The sequence below is a fragment of the Orbicella faveolata genome, unplaced genomic scaffold (assembly GCF_042242905.1).
Source record: "Orbicella faveolata isolate gen_17 unplaced genomic scaffold, um_ofav_v1 contig_5, whole genome shotgun sequence".
Classification (NCBI taxonomy): domain Eukaryota; kingdom Metazoa; phylum Cnidaria; class Anthozoa; order Scleractinia; family Merulinidae; genus Orbicella; species Orbicella faveolata.
In genome coordinates this window covers 949,295-969,737 of record NW_028301580.1, presented here as the reverse complement: position 1 = coordinate 969,737, position 20,443 = coordinate 949,295, and the positions used below count along the sequence as shown (strand labels likewise).

General features: G+C 40.2%; 1 protein-coding gene across 1 annotated transcript; it reads right to left on the bottom strand.

The window, feature by feature from the left end:
• Window positions 1-205: 205 nt before the first annotated feature.
• On the bottom strand, window positions 206-8,364 carry LOC149095669 (uncharacterized). Its single transcript, XM_089281829.1, has 3 exons — window positions 8,131-8,364; window positions 7,105-7,667; window positions 206-2,072 (listed from the first exon to the last, which is right to left on the bottom strand). The coding sequence occupies exons 2-3, from the start codon at window positions 7,456-7,458 to the stop codon at window positions 1,938-1,940; spliced, it is 489 nt and encodes a 162-aa protein (XP_089137955.1). The 5' UTR covers window positions 7,459-7,667; window positions 8,131-8,364; the 3' UTR covers window positions 206-1,937.
• Window positions 8,365-20,443: the final 12,079 nt, after the last annotated feature.

The window sequence follows — 20,443 nt, the reverse complement described above, 5'->3', positions numbered from 1 at the left end:
TTCAGCACAGATTCAGCACAGATTCAGCGTGGAATAAGAGCTCCGTTGAAACACGTTTCCTCTTAACACGTGTTCAGTTCTCATAACGATTGGTTCCTTTGTGCTAAATTTGACAGATCACATGCGGTACATTCAGTTACTGTATCATGCGTGATCAGCGTGATATTAGCGAAAAGCTCAAACACTTCAATTCATTTTTTTTTTTTTTTTTTACTGTCAAACACATGACGGCTGGTTCCTTTGGATTGAGGCTCACAGATCACATGCATACACCATACAGCTCTCACGTCTAAAACGTGACTCTCACGCCGTTGGTTAGCAAACTTCCACCTTGCGTTCACTCAAGCCTATAGCTAGGGACCAATCTCTCTCATTCAGACGAACATTGAGCTCAGTTACAGCCTTTAATGACACACTTTCCACAAAAAGGTAAGCAAGAACTACAGTAAGAAACGTTTAACCCATATAAATTGACGAAACACAGCCTATCGGACCTTGCCCGGGAAACGTTCCAATAGTCGTCCTGAGGGTTCGACCTCATCGTACGGTCGGGTAGTTTTGAAAATTCCATTACTCTCAGGATAGCAAATTAAACGTTACAAACTCATGTTTAATCGACGCAAAGACTAATGATTTGATTCCTAAATCCCAACACGGATTTTGTGTTACTTTAATAAACAGACTAATCCAAGATCACTCGGGTGATGGTGCATCAGCATTCTAGTCCAGAGTGAATTCTTCGGTTCCTTTGATGCACCATGATCCAAATGATTTTGGATTAACCGGTTTAGTAAAGAAACGCAAAAATCCTGTTCTTCGATTTAAAAATTCAATCTTGAATTTTTCCAATGAAACGCACCCTTTTAAAAGATACAATTAAAAGCAACCGAACAATCTTTAATTATCGTGTTATATGTTTGGAACTTGATTTTAAACTAAAGTGGAAACCTTACGCTCATTGAAACATCTCAAGTGTCTCGCATGGAGTTTTGCCAGTGAGAGTCAAACACAGTGGGAAATAAAAACAGTCGCTGAACATGTCACGTTATTATACTACTGTATTGGTGACAACATCATTAACATTTAACCCCTGCAAATGATAATATACAGTGCACTGAGAATTAGTGTCGGCGGTAAAATGAGGTCAACTATATATAATGTGAGCGGATGTTCGTTTAACGGGGTTTCATTACTGAAGCATTACTGCATGGCCTGTAATCTCTACATTTGCTTGCTCAGCTCCCGTAGGTTTTCTTCCAGGTCTTTATGGCCAATTAATTTCCGTGACATAAAGCCGAAAGGTACGTCCAGGGACCACGTCGCCCGGACGATATTTATCACTGGGAAATATCGTCGAGGTATAAATACCTCTTACTAACCTCGTCTTTTCAGTCCGTACTGTAAGTTTCGGACCGTGATTTTCTTCAAAGAAAAATGTAAAGATCACATACAGATTAAAATTTCATTTTCTCAGTGTAATAAGAGTATTTAACATTGTATTGTATCAGTAACATTTCTAGGCGTTTATTGGCTGTATCGCGAACAAAAATTGTAATGAAATGTATATAAACTTGGATATGCATATAGAGAATTTTCACTAATTAAATCTAATAATTGAATTTAACTGTATTTCTATCAAGTTCTAACGTTGATCGCATATATCCGTTAATCTTTTTTGTTTTTGTTTTCTCTTTTTTCAGTTATGAATATAAAGAGCACTACAGGGGTGGGGGTACTTCTTTGATCATAATCCTGGACACTGAGTTCCATACTGTTTAATCGTTACCCTGTGTGTTGTACCCAGAACACACGCCTACCCAGAGTTCAATGCTGACTGTGGCCCGTGCGAGGTTTTCACAATACCCATCAAAGGAAAGATGACGGAGGATGCTAGAAATCCCTCCAGCCCAGTTAGTGCAAACGACTGAGTCGATCGGCTAGGGACCACTACATTCATTGCCGTTAAACTTAAAATACCATCTGTTACATTTACCACCTGAATAGACTCGAACGTTTCCCTGGTAGGAGACTCTGAGAGCGGTATTGTCGTGCAGCTTGTTGAAAGAACATTCCTGAAATAGGAATAATTGCATGCATAAATTAGGCAGGTCTAGACAAAAGTTGTATACCACATATATAGTAGTCTACACTCTTTTTTTACATGAATATATCTTTTGAGAATATCGAGGCTGAAATTTGCGAAATATTAAGAATAATTGAAGCTGGGATTGTGAAAAGAATATAATTTTGCGTTTTGCAAATATGTAAATACAATACAATGGTATGTACCGTCTTTGATTAAACCGTACAAAATTCTTCGTTTCACCGAACGGTAAAACTAGCCAAAACCAAAAAGGACACCAGCCGTATGTTTCATGCTAATAACATTTCTAAAAGAAGGTATGTGTGTCATATCAGTCTTTAATGCCCGCAGGCTGGCTCCAAAATTACTTCAACACCATCCAGACAACAAATACAGTTTAACCTGCAGAGACAACTGTCCGCTTAGTGGAGGAGGCCGTTTAATAGAGGTTCACCCGAAAACAACGTTAAAGTTGGGCGTGGTGCACTTTTCAGTTTATCAGATATAAGTATAACCAAACGCAAGTGGAGGAAAAGTAGAACAATAATAAATATAGGTTTTTATTACAGTTTAGCTAACATTTTTTTCGGGCCTTGGGCCGCTCAACGCCAAATAAAGGTTGGCCGCTTAATAGAGGACTGCTTATTAGAGTTTTGACGGTATAAGAATTCGATCCGTTGGATTTTTCCAAAGAAACGCACCCTTTTAAACCACACAATTAAAAACAATACAACAATCTTTAATTTGTTATGTGAATTTAACTTGATTTCAAACAAAAGTGGAAGCCTTACGCTCAAGAGTTTAGTATCGAGGTCTACAAGACTCAAACACAGTAGGAAATAAAAACAGTTGCTAAACATGTCACGTTATTATACTACTGTATTGGTAATTACATCATTAACTTTTAACACCTGCAAATGATAATATACAGAGCACAGAGAATTAGTGTCGGCGGTAAAGTGAGGTCAACCATTCGCAGTTTGAGCGGATGTCCGTTTACTGAGTTCGAGTACTGAACCTGTGCATGGCTAGTGATCTCAACATTTTTTTGCGTAGTCCCTGTAGGTTTTCTTTCCAGGTCTTTATGGCCAATCCATTTCTTTGACGTAGCCGAGAGGTAGGGCCAGGGACCACGTGACTCGGAAGGGATATTGATCCCGGGAATCATCGTCGAGACAAAATAGGCATTATTAAATTCATTAAATCGGTCGGTCAGCCAAACAACACACAGCCAAAATCTCGGAACAACCCAGAAGCATATGCGTCAATTGCATATGTTAAAGGGGTGTCTGAGCGAATTAGACAGACTTTGAACCGCGAAAACATCAAGACGGCTTTTAACCCACTAAGAACATTGGGTAATGTTTTCAAGAACGACGACGTCTTCGCTACATATTTGCATTCCATGTCTCTTGCAGAATACATTTCTCTGAAGAAGACCGCAGAAGGCGGTCGAATATTAAGTTTTAACGTTTTTTTAGATGTTTAAATCTCCTTTTTCGGAACTTTAATGTATATATAGTTTAACATGTTATTTATGGGCATTTCCCTAGTTTGGTCACCTCCATCTGGATGGATGGACAGCAAATTTACTAAATCTAATTTCCAATTGACTCGTATTGCTTTAGACGTACGTCAATCCTTGGGCACCATTCGGCGTGACTTTAAATGTTTTCTCAAACCCATCAGACACTCGGGAGGGATATAATAAACATCTAAATAATAACCTCGTCCTCTCGATCCGTATTGTAAGTTTCAGATCCTCGTTTTTTCCTTTTCAATTTACGGCACGCAAACTCCTCGCTTGGGGCATAAATCCAAGGGAAAAATATCGGTTGGTTTCCACATGACTGCTATCGAACCGGTCGCAGCCATCACTACATCACAATCGTTGGATAATCGTTGCGACAACGATCGCTAAGATAGATATCAGTTCTATCTCAATCCCAATGATGGTAGAGATTGTAGCGATCATATAGAAATCAACCTTGAACCTCTCATGGAGGTATATGTGAAGTTTCTGCGTCAAAAAAATCGAAGAATTCGAAAATAAAATATTTGAATACGGCAAAACAAGTTTAAAGAAATAATTGACAGCAAATAAGATAACTTAATCATTCAGTGTTTTCTTCACCGATAGCAAACTTAGGAAAACGAACTGGCGCGAAGATTTGGGTTCGTGCTTTGTAAATAAACCAGAAATAAGAGTAAACAATTTTTTTTTTTTAAATAATACTAGTGAGCAGCACTTCAGCAACAGATCTTGTCAACTTGCTTTATTTTCTCCGACCGGTTTCGTCTGATCATACAGACTTCATCAGGGAGTTTGAACAAGATAGATAAAGGAACTTATTTTATACCTATTCTTTAGAGTACAAATCACGTTCCGACTAGGGTGTGAACAGCAAAAAACACCTACAGAATAGCGCTCTGCACTAATGTCGTCATGAAATTTCAGACCCCCCTCGAGACTCAGACAAACAAAGACAAGCAGTTTGGCAAGCAGTTTGCTTCAATCTTTAACGGTTTTAACCGAGAACGACGACGTTCCTGGTTCTAAATTTGACAGAGATCCACAGGAATACACTGTTGATCAGCTAAAACGGTGGTTAAAGTGCAGGGGCTTAAAACTGAGCGGTAAACGCGATGACCTTGTGAAACGTGTGAGCGACTGCATAAAGTGTGGGAATCACCACACGCTCGATGCAAGCATTGACAATGGTAAATGGTTCGCTGCCAAGGTTCTTAAAGAAAGTCCGCAGATACAAGCGACTGGAAGCTCGATTTCGTTGCCATTTATTCCGTCGACCGGCTGGCGGGACTTTCCATCTCATTGCATTCCTTTTCTCTTTAACTACGGCCACGTGTATTACTACGCGTTAGAATCGCTTGCAAATGATCTAGCAGACATCGACGACGGACTGGGACATATGACCGATAAGCCAATGAAAAATGGAAGGAAGTACGTGGATTCAGGCTTTGTACACGATGTGATGGACACGCACAACGCCGATCACTATTTTGTGAGAGCGCATGTTTGGCCTTCGATGAGAACAGAGCTACCGCACAATGTTGTTGTGATTATATCTGTGAACAGTGGCGCTGTTCTTCACGCCTCATGTGAACCTTGCCGGGCTTCGTCGTTGGGACGTTGTAGTCATGTTGTAGCGGTTTTATTTTATGTACTTGACCAAAATTACAGGGCGACGTGCATATCAGGTCGCAAAATTTAAAATTACGAAAACCTGGGTATTATTAATAGCCCGGAAACAGCCCTTGACTGACACAACCGGGCAACAATATGGAATAAAGCCAACCATAAGTCTTACTACGAAGACACGATGACGCAGATCTTATACTAAGGAGATCTGGTAAAATACAAACTCTGGCAAATGCCCTAATAAAGTATTACCATTAAGTTAGACTGAGTAAATGAACGGCAATGAAGAAGCAGTCCAATACCTGACCTTCTACATTGACCCGACTAACTTTCTTCCTCCTTCGGTGAATCTGTCCTGCTTAAATTTGCAGAATTTCCTAAATGTGGCAAACCGGACATTCGCTTGAAACGTTCCGTTATCGGCGAACATGTCATCACAGTTGGATGATCTTGCGGTGCAAGAAATCCACTCCAGTCAGATATAATATTTTATCATATAAACACCAGTGAAAAACCTAGAGGGAGATACTCTCAGGAAAATTGGGTTGGGGTGTGCAGTCCGCTTCCCAAAAACCTTACTCTATTTATGAGCTTTTCTGACCAAAATCTGTGATTTTTCCTACCCTATTTATGACCTGACAACAACAAAAAAAAAACAAAAAAACAAAAAAACAAAAATGGATTCCCTATTTATTACCGTTGCGGCTGGCACAGTTGCCCTAATTAATCATAGATTATGATGGGCTCTTGTTGAAGGTCTTATCGATAAAGATGAAAAAGTAACTTTTTCTTAAAAACACATACCCAATTTAAGACGAGTACAAAAACGTACCCTATTTATAACCAAAATGGCCGAGATCGATGCCCTATTTATGACCAAACGGCTGAAAAACCATACCCTTTGGGGCCGCACATACCTATATAGCCCTATAAGGAAGTACCCTCCTCGGGTGAAATACCAGGAGAGCTTTCGCGCGTAAATATGATATCTTCACTCGTGAAAACAGTTACATTGAAAGCTTACATAATCAATTAATCATACTCTATAAACAGTCTCATTCCGAGTAAAGTAATTAAAAGAACTTAACTTAACTAACTAACTTTAACTTATTCAAAGAAAAGAAATTCTAAAAAAGGTAACTAACTAGAGACTTTATCTACGAGTTTTGGAAATCACACAAACAGTATTATCTTGTTATGTTTTCTCTCAAGTGTCGTTGCCCAAATAATGCGCGTTTTGCCCCCAAAATGACATAATTTCCGTAGCTGGGGGAGGGGGGGGGGGGGGTGTAGTCCCTCTCGCCCCCTAGCTCGTACGCCTATGCTACAGACTGAGCAAACATCGTTGCAGGATGTCCCCTTCACCTTCTTTTCACAACTTCTTTGGCAGTCTCGCTTCAGGCAGCCTTCGGGCAGGCTCTCCGCGTGGCAAGAAAGAAGGACCTATGTTTTTGTGACTCTGTTGTCTCGCTACTAGGTCGATTGCAATGCTATCAATCAATCAATCAATCAATCTATCTATCAATCGATCAATCAACAAATCTAAGGAAAAAGACGTCAACTTTAACAGTTGCAGTTAGAACGGAAGTTGTTGCTTTTCATCATCCTTGGCGGGGAGAATTTCAATCTGTTTGTGTATTATTGGTTCCAGTTCGAACATCTGACTTGGTTTAAACTTTCAGAGCAGTCAGACTTATTAGTTTTACCTTTAAGCACAGGTGATTATTGTACTTTTTTCGTTTTTACCAAGCTTCCTACCTCTTGTGCCCTACGCTTGATGGGATCATTGGGATTTTACTTCCTCATAGACTGCAAGTTTTAAGCCAAGAAGATTAATAGGTTCTAGTGGCGGATGACTTACCCGTATTTTACCGTTGTCAGTGTTGTCCTCTCTTTTCCATGCGCATTGTTTCCAATTAGCTCTTTGTCTTGGGTCCATGTTTGCAGCATCCCCTTTCTCTCCCTTTTCTCCAATACCATTTTCTCCCTTGAATCCTTCAAAACCCCTGGGGCCAATGTTCCCAGGGATACCCTTTCTACCTTTTGTTCCCATTGAGCCTCTTTCTCCTTTGGATCCTTTATAGCCCCTTGGGCCAATGCTTCCAGGGATACCCGTACTTCCTGTTGTTACCATCGAGCCTCTATCTCCTTTAGATCCTTTTAAGCCCCGTGAGCCAGTGTTCCCAGGGATACCCGTACTTCCTTTTGCTCCCATCTTACCAATTTCTCCTTTCTTCCCCACCTCCCCTTTGGATCCTTCAGGGCCCGTGGTCCAATTTTCCCTGGGATTCCTATAGTGCCTTGGGAACCCCGCTTTCCAATGCTGCCCTTCTCTCCTTTGAAGCCATCTCTACCCGGAGCACCCGGAGTTCCCGGTATTCCTGGCACGCCGGGCATTCCTGGCATTCCAGAATGAGGATCCGACTGTTGAAACAAAAGTTAGCGTAAAACTTCAGAATCTTCACCCTTGCTCAAGTAAGTACTGTATTGCGGCAATCAATAACTTTGAGCTGAACGTTAGCAGTTCGTGTATTATTTAATAAGATGGATTACTTTCCTTTTTTGGCGATTCATGGTGGATTCGATTGTTCGTCACATCTTACTACTTGTATAAGATTTCAATTATTCCTAAATTACAATTCGATCCCGTACCTGCCTTGACAGATCAGCTTTTCATCGAAAGTCATTGACTGTGCGGATGCTTAAAAGTATATTGTACGGATCACGTGTAGTGGGAATACAGAATTGACCAAAAGAAAGTACATCTGGGTGTATCTGTAGTACTATCGACATCGGTGTAACTCATCTAGTATAAGTTCCCGTTGAAAACAGCAGGTTCTTAGAACAAAACCTCAGTTTGTAACGGAATTACTTTGACCTTACCTACCTTACATGCAGAAGTCGAATCGTTCGACTGCAGTTCTTTCGAGTGCGTCCGTGTGAAGAGCCAAAGAAAAACGGCGAGAAAGGAGACAGAAAAGATGTGTCGCATTTCTGTTTGCTCAGTACCAGTTCAGCGTTACAAACTCACTTGCCTTCAAAGTCAGTTATCAAAATCGACTGGAAGAGGAGAGAGAATTCCCTGTATATATATGTTTCCCTTCAGCTCGTCTCAATCTGTCACAAATTAAGCGATTGGATTGGTTACTCTCGGATGTGTCACAACAGGTCCAGTGGTTTCAGCACAGATTCAGCGTGGTACAGGAGCTCAGTTGAAACACGTTACCTCTTAACACGTGTTCAGTTCTCATAACGATTGGTTACTTTGTGCTAAATTTGGCAGATCACATGCGGTACATTCAATTACAGAATCATGCATGATCAGCGTGATATTAACTAATAGCTGAACCATTCATAAATTCAAACTTTTTTTTTTAGTTTACTGTCAAAAACATGACTGCTGGTTCCTTAGTATTGAACTTCACAGATCACATCATATACCTGCCAGCTCTCGCGTCTAAAACTCTCAACCCTTGGCGTCTAAAACTTTGATCTTACGCCAACTCACGCCTAGGCACCAATCACTCTTGTCTAGATAAAAATTTGAGCGGTTACAGCCTTTGATGACTCACTTTCGAAAAAATGTAAACTAGACCCAATGAAAGAAGCGTTTAGTCCATAAAAATGTCGTTATGTCCTTCAACATTATTTTGACGAAATTCATCCTATCTACTGAAGTTTGCCCGGAAACATTTCGAACGTTGTCGAGAAGCTTCGGAAGTCGTACGGTCGGGTCGTCTCTAAAAATTCCAGTACTTCTAGGATAAATGTTTTAGATTGCAGTACTTTCAACACACACTTAATGTGATATAAGAAGTTACATGTAGCTCACTTGACCGCGCCAGATTGTGTTCTCGACCCAAAAAGTTTAACTGTCTGCAATTTGTTTATTCTTTCATTATATCATGTATTTAAATTTCCGGTGATTTATGATGGTTAATTTCGACTATTCGTCAGAGCTGACTACTTGCACAAGATTTCGTACATGCCCAGACAGAATGGTTCAATTTCATAAGTTTAACGGGACACACGTAGCGGCTTATAAGTATTAACGCATCACGTCAGGGTCGAAACCAGAGAAAAATAATACCTGAAGCAATGTTCGTGGTTAAATTCTCTTCCTACCTATTTAGGGTGTTTAGGATGACTATTAAGCAACAAAAACGAAAACAATCACTGTGGCAAGTGCCTGGGTTTGCCTGTAACTGGCTACAGTCCTGCACGTGGAACTGATCACAGATTTGACCGAATAGAATCAGATATAGTACATCTGAGCTTAGTTCAAATACCCGTTAAAGAGAGCATGTTCTTTGAAACAGACCTCAGCTTGTAACGACATCACTCTGTCCGTCTTACTTTCAGAAGTCGAATCGTTCGACTGCAATTCTTTTCAGTACGTTCGTGTGAAGGACTAAAGAAAAACGACGGCGGACAAGGGAGAAAGAGAACATGTTTCGCATTTCTGCTGGCTTAGTACTTCTGCGTTACGAGCTAACTTGCCTTCGAAGTTATCAAAAACAATTGGAAGAGGAGAGAAAATTCGCTGTATATATGTGTCTCCCTGTAGCTCCTACACGTTTTAATCTGTCAGGAAGCAATAGGATTTGTTGCTTTTGGCTCATCGTGACACAACACATGCAACGATTTCAGCACAGAAACAGCACAGAATCCGCTTGGTATAAGAGCTCGGCTGAAACACGTTTCTTTCTTATCACTTGCACACTCGTAACGATTGTTTTTTTTTTGTGCTAAACATGCAATACGTTCAGTCACAGAATCATGCGTGATCAGCGTGATATTAGCTAAAAGCTAAAACACTCTTCAATCCAAACCTTTTGTTGGTTTACTGTCAAACACATGACGGTGGTTGCTTTGGATTGAATTTCACAGATCACATGTATATCCCTGCCGGCTCTCGCGTCTAAAACGTGACTCTCAACCCTTAGCGTCTAAAACTTTGATGACCCTTTGATCTTGCGCTCTATCACGCCTAGGCACCCATCACTCTCGTCTAGACAAACATATAAGCTGTTACAGTAACACACTTTCGAAAAAATTGTAAACTACACCCAAGGAAAGAAGCGTTTAGTCCATAAAAATGTCGTTACCTCCTTCAATTTTTCAAATTTTCCACTGAATTACTGGCGACAGCATTATTTTGACGAAACACATCCCATCAGACTTTGCCCGAGAAATATTTCGAACGTCGCCGAGAGTCTTCGGAAGCCATCGCACGGTCGGGTCGTCTTTCGAAACTTCCAGTATTTCCAGGAAAGAAGTCCCTCGCCATTACCTCGAACAACGTTGTTGGGGGCTTTGATTGTAGTACTTTCAACACAGACGTAAAATGTGATATAAGAGTTTACATGTACATGTAGCTCACTTGACTGCGCCGGATTGTGCTCTTGACCCTAACAATTTAATTGTTTGCAATTTGTTTATTCTTTCATTATATCATGTATTTTATTTTCTAGTAATTTAAGAGGGCTAATTTCGACCATTATTCAAAACCGACTAATTGCACAAGATTTCAATTACTCTTGAATGGCAACAGTCCCGTACATGCCCTGACAGAATGGGTTTTTTCCATAAGTTGAAGACGTGAAACATGAATGGGCGGTTTAGTTTCCCGTGAATCGTGATTTAAAAAAATTCTTGATTCACGATTCGTGATTCAAGATGGCAAGATCTTTTCATGTCCACGTGAACGTTTTTTGTTTTATTTTATTTTATTTATTTATTTATTTTTTAATTTCATGCGTGACCCGTAAATGAAGAGATGAATTAAATGTGATTTGCAAACCATTTTGTTTTGCGTGATGAATTTCCGGCTACTTCATTGTTTTCAAAATGTACGCATTGTTTTCGAACGGCTGTGGTTAGATTTAGACAGGAGGTGAACTTCTTATAGATCGATGGAAGTCATAAAATAGACCACTAATGGTTTTTTGAACAAGTAACATAAGACATTACGTCACCTTCAAGAGAGGCACTATGAGAGTAGTGTCTTACCCAAGGAACGCAATGCAATGCCCCGGCCAGGGCTTGAACCTGGATCCAGAGTCTAGATTGCGCACTAACCATCAGCCACCGCCCCTTCAATCACTAGAAATCGTAGATACTATTTCCTCCAAGTTAAGAGCAGTTAACCGAGTCTACTGTCTAAAATCTATTCGGAATTCTACTGAAGAATGTAGAAATGTACTTGAATAGGAACCCATGACTTGATCGAAGGAACATACGCATATACCAACACGACCTCATCCTCTGGAAAAGACTAGCAATTGTAAAGGGTCGCATTGGTTAGAAGTCGAAATATGACTCCATCAGAAAACAGACAATTAGAAGTTTAACTCGGAATTAAGCTTAACTTTTGCAGTGTGTAAATAAGACAACTATCAATGTCTCAAGTTTACAAAACGAGGACACGTCTAACAGACCGGTTTGTGATTTAGATAAGCACTCGATCGAAGAGCCGAGCTCGGAGGATAAACAGCTTTATAAACAGGTTAGAAGAAAGAAAAATATTAATTCGTGAATTTGTTTTTTTTTAATTTTTATGTGAAACGTCATCGTTTCGAATTTCGCGTGAACGTGAAAGAATTTTGAACATTATTCGTGACGCGTGAAAAGGCCCAATATTTTTGCGTGACTGAGTTTTACAAAGGGGTATGGGGGACCCTCATAGCTGCCATACTACATTGGAATTTCATGTTTAATTAAAATGATTATTTTATTAGAAACATTTCATTTGCAAATATGTACAATATCGTATTAATGAAGAAGAGTAACACTGAAAAGACACAATACTGTTTCGCACGACCCACATATGTGTAGCCTACCTGATTAATGAACCATACAATAACCAGACAAGCGAGAATGCTACAACAACTTATTATCCAATTTCCGTTCTCTTATCTGTCAAGTGGTTACTTTTGAAAGGTTACAAACAAGAGAAGATTTCAAACTTTTAGCTCTAAAAGTGGTCGCGGCCGCTTACACTACGTGGTCGCTCAAAAGAGGCCCCAAATATATTGATTTGACTTGGGAACTTTTGGTATTTCGGAAAACTGGTCATTGAGGAGATGTGGTCGCTTATGAGAGGTGGTCGCAACCGGAGGTTCACAAATAATTCAAATTCCAGCTCACCTATCCACAGACCCCCTACTCCAGGATATGTTCCTATCGCAGGTTCAAAAGTGCTTACCTATCAGTTGCACCCAATCTGTCATAAATGAACTCTTCCCTAGCCCCCTTCATAGGTATCCTTATGGCTCGTCACGCAATCTTTTTTCTCGGGAGGGAGGACTGTCTGACAGGCCATGACTCTTCCCCATAACACTTTCGGTTTCCCAGTTGGAACAGCAGTTATCCAACTTGATTCAAAGTGTGTCCGTTTGTAAAAGGTGAGGGACTAGTCAAAAAGTACATGGGGGTTCGGCCGGACCATTTGAAAATGTGGTGGTTAGAAACCACGTGACCCACCCCTTCCATTTGGCACAAACTGAGTGACTTACCCCGAAATAAAGGTTGAAAATTACATGACCCACCCGCTATTAAACATGACATTTTTTATTGCATCATCCAACAAAATCACATTTTGTGTGAAATGAAATCATGGTATTATTTGCATTTTAGATTCATTTCTTAACAATAACACAAAATCTTCTAAAAATAATAATTTGTTTTCCTTTACTCTCGCTACTTTAAGTCATGTCCGTAAACTCTAAAACAAGAACTTGACCGTAAACCTTTCACACTTGGCTTCCAGCCTCGCTACGCGTGGAACAGAGATCCATGAAGAAAAACGCTGTTGTGAGTCCTGGGACTCAAACCGCCAGCAAACTATGAGCCCCAGGCCCAAGAGTGTGAGTTCCAGATCTATGAACATGTGTCCCATACCCTTGGGGAGAAATAGCATGTAGACACTAGTTGGCAATTTGATGTTCTTGAAGACCAGCATGTCGAAAGAGTGCAGTATTTCCAAAATTTCTGCCCTGGGCTTCCTAGCTCATTCCGTGAGACTTCTTAGCTTTCCTACAGATTTTGCACTACATGAAATTTCCATCTCTACTGTACACCAGCCATGTGTACTTTTTCAACCACGGTTCGAAAACTTTCCTTTGGAACTGGAAGGAGTCACCTCTGTTGTCGATTGTGTCAAACGCGTGCCAATTTCTGTTATAAAACGCGATGACCCCCCCCCCCCCCCCTTCCCACGGGTAGCTGAAAATTGAACGACCCACACCTTACTAAGGGCTCAAAAACGGATGACCCCTCCCCTCTCTGCTCCGGCCCACCCTTCCCCCTCCCAATACTTTTTGATCACTCCCCAAGGCTGTAGACGGCATGTTTTCAATGCATCCTGGGTTGATTTTTAGCGAGCAATATACTTGACGATGTTAAGCAAAATGTGATTCTTCGGTGACAAATAAACCCATCACTTTTCGGAATTACAATTTCGAACCACCTTGGGGAATGGAAATTATGTTCGAACAATCGAGAGGTTAGAAAACTCGAGGGTAAATTTTTCTTAATTTTTTTTTTCTTTTCTTTTCTTTTCTTTTTCTTTTTTTTTTTTTTTTTTTTTTTTGCTACGGTAAATTATTGGTCTGCGGGGCCTGACAAGTTAAATCAACTGAAGCATTGGTTTTGTCAATGGACCAATAAGTTCATTTTAATTTGAGAGCTCTTAAAATTAGTTGTACACACGTGCACTTGCAGAAGCAAACGTTCGGTCCCTCATTTCCTTACTAGAGTTAAACGAAGCGAGTCATGGATTTAGTGTTTCATTGCCTGGCCATTGGAGCAGGCTGTTGCGCTTGGGCGGGCGGCGCGAGCGGCAAAGCCGCGAGAGACCTGCGGCATATTAAGGTAACTCCTTAGGGTAATCATTTATGGCGTTGCGCGTGCAAGTGTTATGTTTTGAATGTCGTTTTTGCACTCGTTTTAACAACAAGTCCTCTCAAACTTATTACAAGTAATAAGCAATGGTGAAATAGTGTTTTACTATCATCTCTGCTAAAATTATGGGCTTTAGGCTTGAGTCATAAATTCCCAAACAAATGCTTTTTTTTTTTTTTTTTTTTTTTTTTTTTATAGCTTTATTTGTGATTTTCTTGAATTTCCTTCAGTGAAATCTTCCAAGGTTTTCACAGCATATCGCATCCTGCAGAATACAAATTTTAAACACGAAAAAAGTAGGGTTTGTAAAGGCAGGTTTTTCGATTTTTTGCAAATTTATGTCTTTTACCGCTACGAAAAACTGGTGTTATAGATTTCCCTGAAAAAATAGCTCCGACTAAAGTAAAACATTTACTACCAGTCTGCCAAGTTTTACGGAATTTCACCGTAGGAAACGCGAGAAAATTCACTGTCAGTTTTGCTTTTTCTGCTCATGTTGACGCCATAAAATATCGAAAAGCAATGACGTTTTTCTTGGAGCGCGCGCAGATTACTTGAGCAGGGCGCTTATATGTGCTTTTTCCGCCCTGACTTGAGCTTTCGTCCTCAGCGCGCGTGCAATCGTAAAACTAAAGGGAGCTACCGAAAGGTGGCTTAGCACAGTTTTGATGGATTATAACAGCCCAACCTCTAACTCTTTTCAAAAATGTTCCAAGATGCTTTTGCTTTCTCTCTTTACTGTTTGCTAAAGTCTTTTGCTATTCAATGTGAAACTTATACAATTAAACGTCAACGTATGGCCAAAATGGACGACCGAGTACCTAAGGAGAGACTGGGCACTCTCAAAATCTACCGCGTATTACCCCACCTCAGAATTTCAGGAATAAGAACTTGTTTATGATTTATAATTCATGCTAAGTAAAATAAAAATCTGTAAGGCAGATTTTTCGCAAACTAAGAAAATTTGAGATCAAAAAGAGCTCAAAATCTGTTTTACAGGTTTTTCTTTTTTTAAATTTTGGCTCTAAACGTGATTCACTCCCACAAATCGACTGTGAAAATTTCATCTGGGTTTTACGGTAGGTTTTCGAGCAATCCTCGATCAAAGACAAGCTTTTACAACCTTGGACGAGAAATGAATTGCGCATGCCCATTATTTAAGACGTCATTTATCGCGTGCGAGAAAGCAAGAGTAAATTAGAGCTTTTTTACCGGTTATTTATAGAGCTTTTTTTCGTCATATCTTTTTGGCGAACGGAGTTTGAAACTATTGCTACGTATACCCAAGTGATTTAACGCCTTTAAAGTGCTGAAGTGGTTTTCGTTTCTTCTTAAGGCGGCGAAATTCGAGATACAAAAACCCTCAACTTGTCGCGCAATATTGTTTCGTTCAAGTTTTGGGTCGATGTTTCGCGTTTTTTACCTTGTGTGATCAACTTGTCGCAACAAAAACTTTTGTTGCGGGTCGAAGAAATGCAGCACGGTGGTTGGTTGATTTGCATGAGCATAAACAAATTTGTTGCGTCACAAGTTGTGAGTTTGAAGCCGAAAATGAGCGACAAAGCCAAAATTTGTCCCTCAAAGTAGACCCGCGGTCTACATGTACTTTTCGCAACAACTTTCTTCAACCCGCAACAAATGCTTTTGCTGCGCGACAAGTTGATCACGCAATGTGAAAAACGCGAAACATCGACCCAAAACTTGCAACGAAACAATGTTGGGCGACAAGTGGAGGGTTTTTGTATCACGTATTTCGTCGCCTTTTAGGGTTACTTGCGTCCTTTTTGCACGCGCGATTAATACTGACGTCTGGCAGGTAATCGTAGAGCGCGCTACGAGTCTCAGAAAAACTCTCGGGGGTAATCCTTTATATGGGCTATATAGGTATGTGCGGCCCCGAAGGGTATGGTTTTTTCAGCCGTTTTGGTCATAAATGGGGTATCGAATTTTGGCCATTTTGGTTATAAATAAGGTATGATTTTTGCACTCTAGTCTTGATATGGGTATGCTTTTAAGAACCAGCTAGATTTTCATCATTATTGATAAGACCATCAGCAAAAGCCCTTCACAAATTATGTTTACGGCAATTTAACATTGGTCTGAAATAGGGAACTAATTATGAGGCAGGTCAGAAACAGGGTATTGATTTAAGGATAAGGTCATAAATAGGGTTTCGAATTTTCGGTCAGGCCATAAATAGGGTAAGGAAAATCGCAGATTTTTGTCATGAATAGGGTGAGGGTTTTGGGAAGGGGGCCACACACCCCCACCCAACTTTTCAAGGGTTCCCCCCGCCGAGGGGAAAACTGTAGTAAGCGAAGTAAGCCACCTTACTATAAAAATACTGTACAGACAGTCGTACGTTCCTGGGATAGCCATAAGCGTACAGGCACCTTCGGACTTGCAGGGGGGGGGGGGGGGGGGGGAGGGGAGGTCACCTCAATAGCAATAGCTCATAGGTTGATATTATAACAAATTATCCAAAAGTGTGCGACGGTACTGATGTGATTGCAGGTGTTGCATCGAGGACGCTGACACGCGAGGGAGCCAGGCTGTTCGGTAGAAGAATGATCCAAGGAGTGGACCAGCGTGTTCCTCGGCGTCTTCGCCGTCTTTGCTTAAGCTCGCTATTAGTTCTATGTCGACGATCACGTAACTTTTTTTGTAGTGATCCCAATGATGGCAGAGATTGTAGCTCGATAGCGATCATATGGAATCCAGCCTTGATCTTCTCTTGGAGGTATGAATGAAAAATCGAAGAATTCTGAAATAAAATATTTGAATGCGCCAAAACAAGTTTAAAGAATAATTGACAGCAAATAAGATGACTTAATCACTCGGTGTTTTCGTTTCCGATAGCAAACTTAGGAAAAAGAACTGGCGCTAAGAACTGGGTTCGTGCTCTGTAAATGAACCAGAAATAAGTGTAGACAAATTTCATTTATTGATTTATTTTATCTATTTAGGAGGCACTGTCCAGTAAATTACTAATAATATACACAATTTTGCAAAAATAGAAACTCAAATAAAGGCGAAGAAAATCGCATAACTTCCGTGTAGCTTCAGACTGTCATTTCACCTTTTTCTTCTTTTTCAATAAAGCTTTTAGTAATATATAAAGCTATAAAATCTATAGAATATAGGTTTAGCCACTACAAAACGTTAAGATTCACTTTTCTTCAAAGAGAACAGTCAAGATCAGATACAGATTAAACTTTTCATGTTATGTAATAAATGTATTTTTCAATGTATTATAACTACTTAATAACCGAGAGTGAGGTCGTTACGGGAAAATCTCAAACTGAGGTCTTGCCGTATTGACCGAGCGATAGCGAGGTCAATACGGTAGGCCGAGGTTTGAGATTTTCCCGTGACGACCGAACGGTCGAGGTTATTAAGTTGTTTATTATATGGCTCACGAATTAAAGAAAAAAAATTTTCGAGTGGAAGTCGTCAATTGACATCCGGCGATGCGTGCGTTTACCGATTCATTCATCGTCTCAAACCCAGGGCAAAACTACACAGTCAGTGAACTTTACCACCGTATTTCTTTACGGGAAAAACGATTGTCACAGCCCTCAAAAAAGTATTTTAGTATCGTGGTGGTACAACTTGATGAGGGAGTTTTTCCAACATTTGTGGCGGAACGTCAACGCATATAGAAAAGACAGAAAGTGCTTTAAAATAGTTCAAACCAACGGTCTTTAATTTCGGTGAAAGGAAATACTAATGCTTCAGAATGCACTGCTCAGAAAAACTCAATCTTCGCGTTCGCTTTCGACAACATATCTTGGCCTTCTTCATTCTGGGACTTATGAATGAACTTTTCAAGCCTTGTGAGCAGGTATCAGAAACACTGCTACCGACAGAAACCGCCCGATTGTTTACATCTGATGATCCTGGAAGCTGATTTACACTTGCTTGTGTTAAAGCGAGGGAATCTGTTTGATGAGAACTGAAACGGAGTTCAATATTTCGGTAATTGTTTTGACTAAGATGATAACTTATAAGTTTCTTCGTGGTGTTCTCCTCAGGATACGTGACACATCTGCCGATGGTGTTTTTCATTTAGCGATTTTAGCTTTACTCAACACTCGCAAACTTTGATTGTTTTTCACTAGTGCCCGCCAAGGTTACCGGTAAGTCAAAACAACTTCTATATAAATTTTATTAAGGAAAAATCCCTAAACCTTTAGCTACTCGGAGTTAAATTTACTTCTCTTACTGTTTTTAATGGGCTTTTATCGTTTCAGTGCGCTTGAATTTTCCGAGCCGGGCTCTTCCTAATTTGCATAATCCGTAATCGGCCCGTGGGCATTACGGCTGCGTAATGACCGCTCAGATCTCGCTCTTAGCCAATCAGAGCGCGCGTTATATCGCCCACAAGCCAAAGCCATATAATAAAGACAATTATTATTGGATGAGGTTTCTGTGATATCCAGAACAATCAAGGCCGAGGTAGGGGTTATCAGCCGAAGCGGAAGGCTGAGACTGATAAACCTTACCGAGACCTTGATTATTCTGAATATTACGAAAAACGAATCTAATAATTGTTTTATCATACATTAAACGATAAAAAAATGTAACTCATGTTTTTGCTTCTCCACTAACCGCAAGCAACACAAAGCGCGCGAACTTGACATAATCACCCTAAGAAATCATGCACCGCGGTCATACATGACATGATTACCCGTGACCTTGAATGTCCTCCACATGATTATTGTATAATTTGCAGCTAGATGACGTAACACGGGCACTGATTTCGAAAATTCACTGTACGCTTTCGGCCAATCAGAAAGTATAATTATCAGTAACATTTTGATGTGTATCAAGAGCAAACACCTCCATCTCGAGCTCCTGTTCCTGTTCCTATCATTTTAATAACTATATTTATGAGTATGGATGTACAGCAAATTTAACAAATCTAATTTCCAATTGACTCGTATTGCTTTTGACGTACGTCAATCCTTGGGCACCATTCGGCGTGACTTTAAATGTTTTCTCAAACCCATCAGACACTCGGGAGGGATATAATAAACATCTAAATAATAACCTCGTCCTCTCGATCCGTGTTGTAAGTTTCAGATCCTCGTTTTTTCCTTTTCAATTTACGGCACGCAAACTCCTCGCTTGCGGCATAAATCCAAGGGAAAAATATCGGTTGGTTTCCACATGACTGCTACCGAACCGGTCGCAGCCATCACTACATCACAATCGTTGGATAATCGTTGCGACAACGATCGCTAAGATAGATATCAGTTCTATCTCAGTCCCAATGATGGCAGAGATTGTAGCGATTATATAGAAATCAGCTTTGAACCTCTCTCGGAGGTATATGTGAAGTCTCTGCGTCAAAAAAATCGAAGAATTCGAAAATAAAATATTTGAACACGGCAAAACAAGTTTAAAGAAATAATTGACAGCAAATAAGATAACTTAAGAGCAATCGTCCCAAAATTTCGCCTGGAGGTATGCAAAATGAAAAAAATCGAAAATCCCCAAACTTTGCCGGAATATAGGTCTGGATGAGCGATTTCTAGAAAAAATACTTTAAGTTCGATTAGATTTTTATTTTACGCGAACGGCGACAAAATCGGTTTGGCGGCTCTCACATCAGTTTCACGAGCTCCAAACAACGCATTATTTGAGCTTCGCTGACAAATAAACAAAACGGTAATCTGGCCATTTAATATCTTAATCAAAAGAACACAATTTTGCCTCCACTACACATCCGGACACACTAGACAGTGATTAAATTGGGTGCGTTGGCCAGCCAAGCCATCGTCCCGTTTATTCCATCTCAGCATATAATACAAGCTATGAATAAAAAGACAATTGCTAAGTGCACCAAAGCCGGACACGAAAACCCTAAAACCAGCAAGTGGAGAAAATTGGGAACGTGTGCCCCCGACCAAGGCAGTGGTGCAACCCTCGGGGTTTTAGGGTATCCTTGGTTAACATCAGTACTGTAGAATAATAAACCTAAGGCTTTATACAGCGATATAATAGCAATAAGAGAACTAAATAAACGTACAACAGTGGATTACAACTGATGATATTATTAAAAGAAAACCAAACTTAACCTAAACATGGCAAAGGCTGGCCATAGAATGTCTCACCTCGCCAACTGTCACCGATTACAAACTCAAATCCCACTATACACTGCGCACCTCAAACCCGTACCCAGCCCTCTGGTCCGTGCCGGCAAAATAGTAATTTATGCTAATTTAAGATCATCACAAATTACATTATTTACAAACAGTCTGAAATGTTATTTGTCCGATTCCATCGCAAAC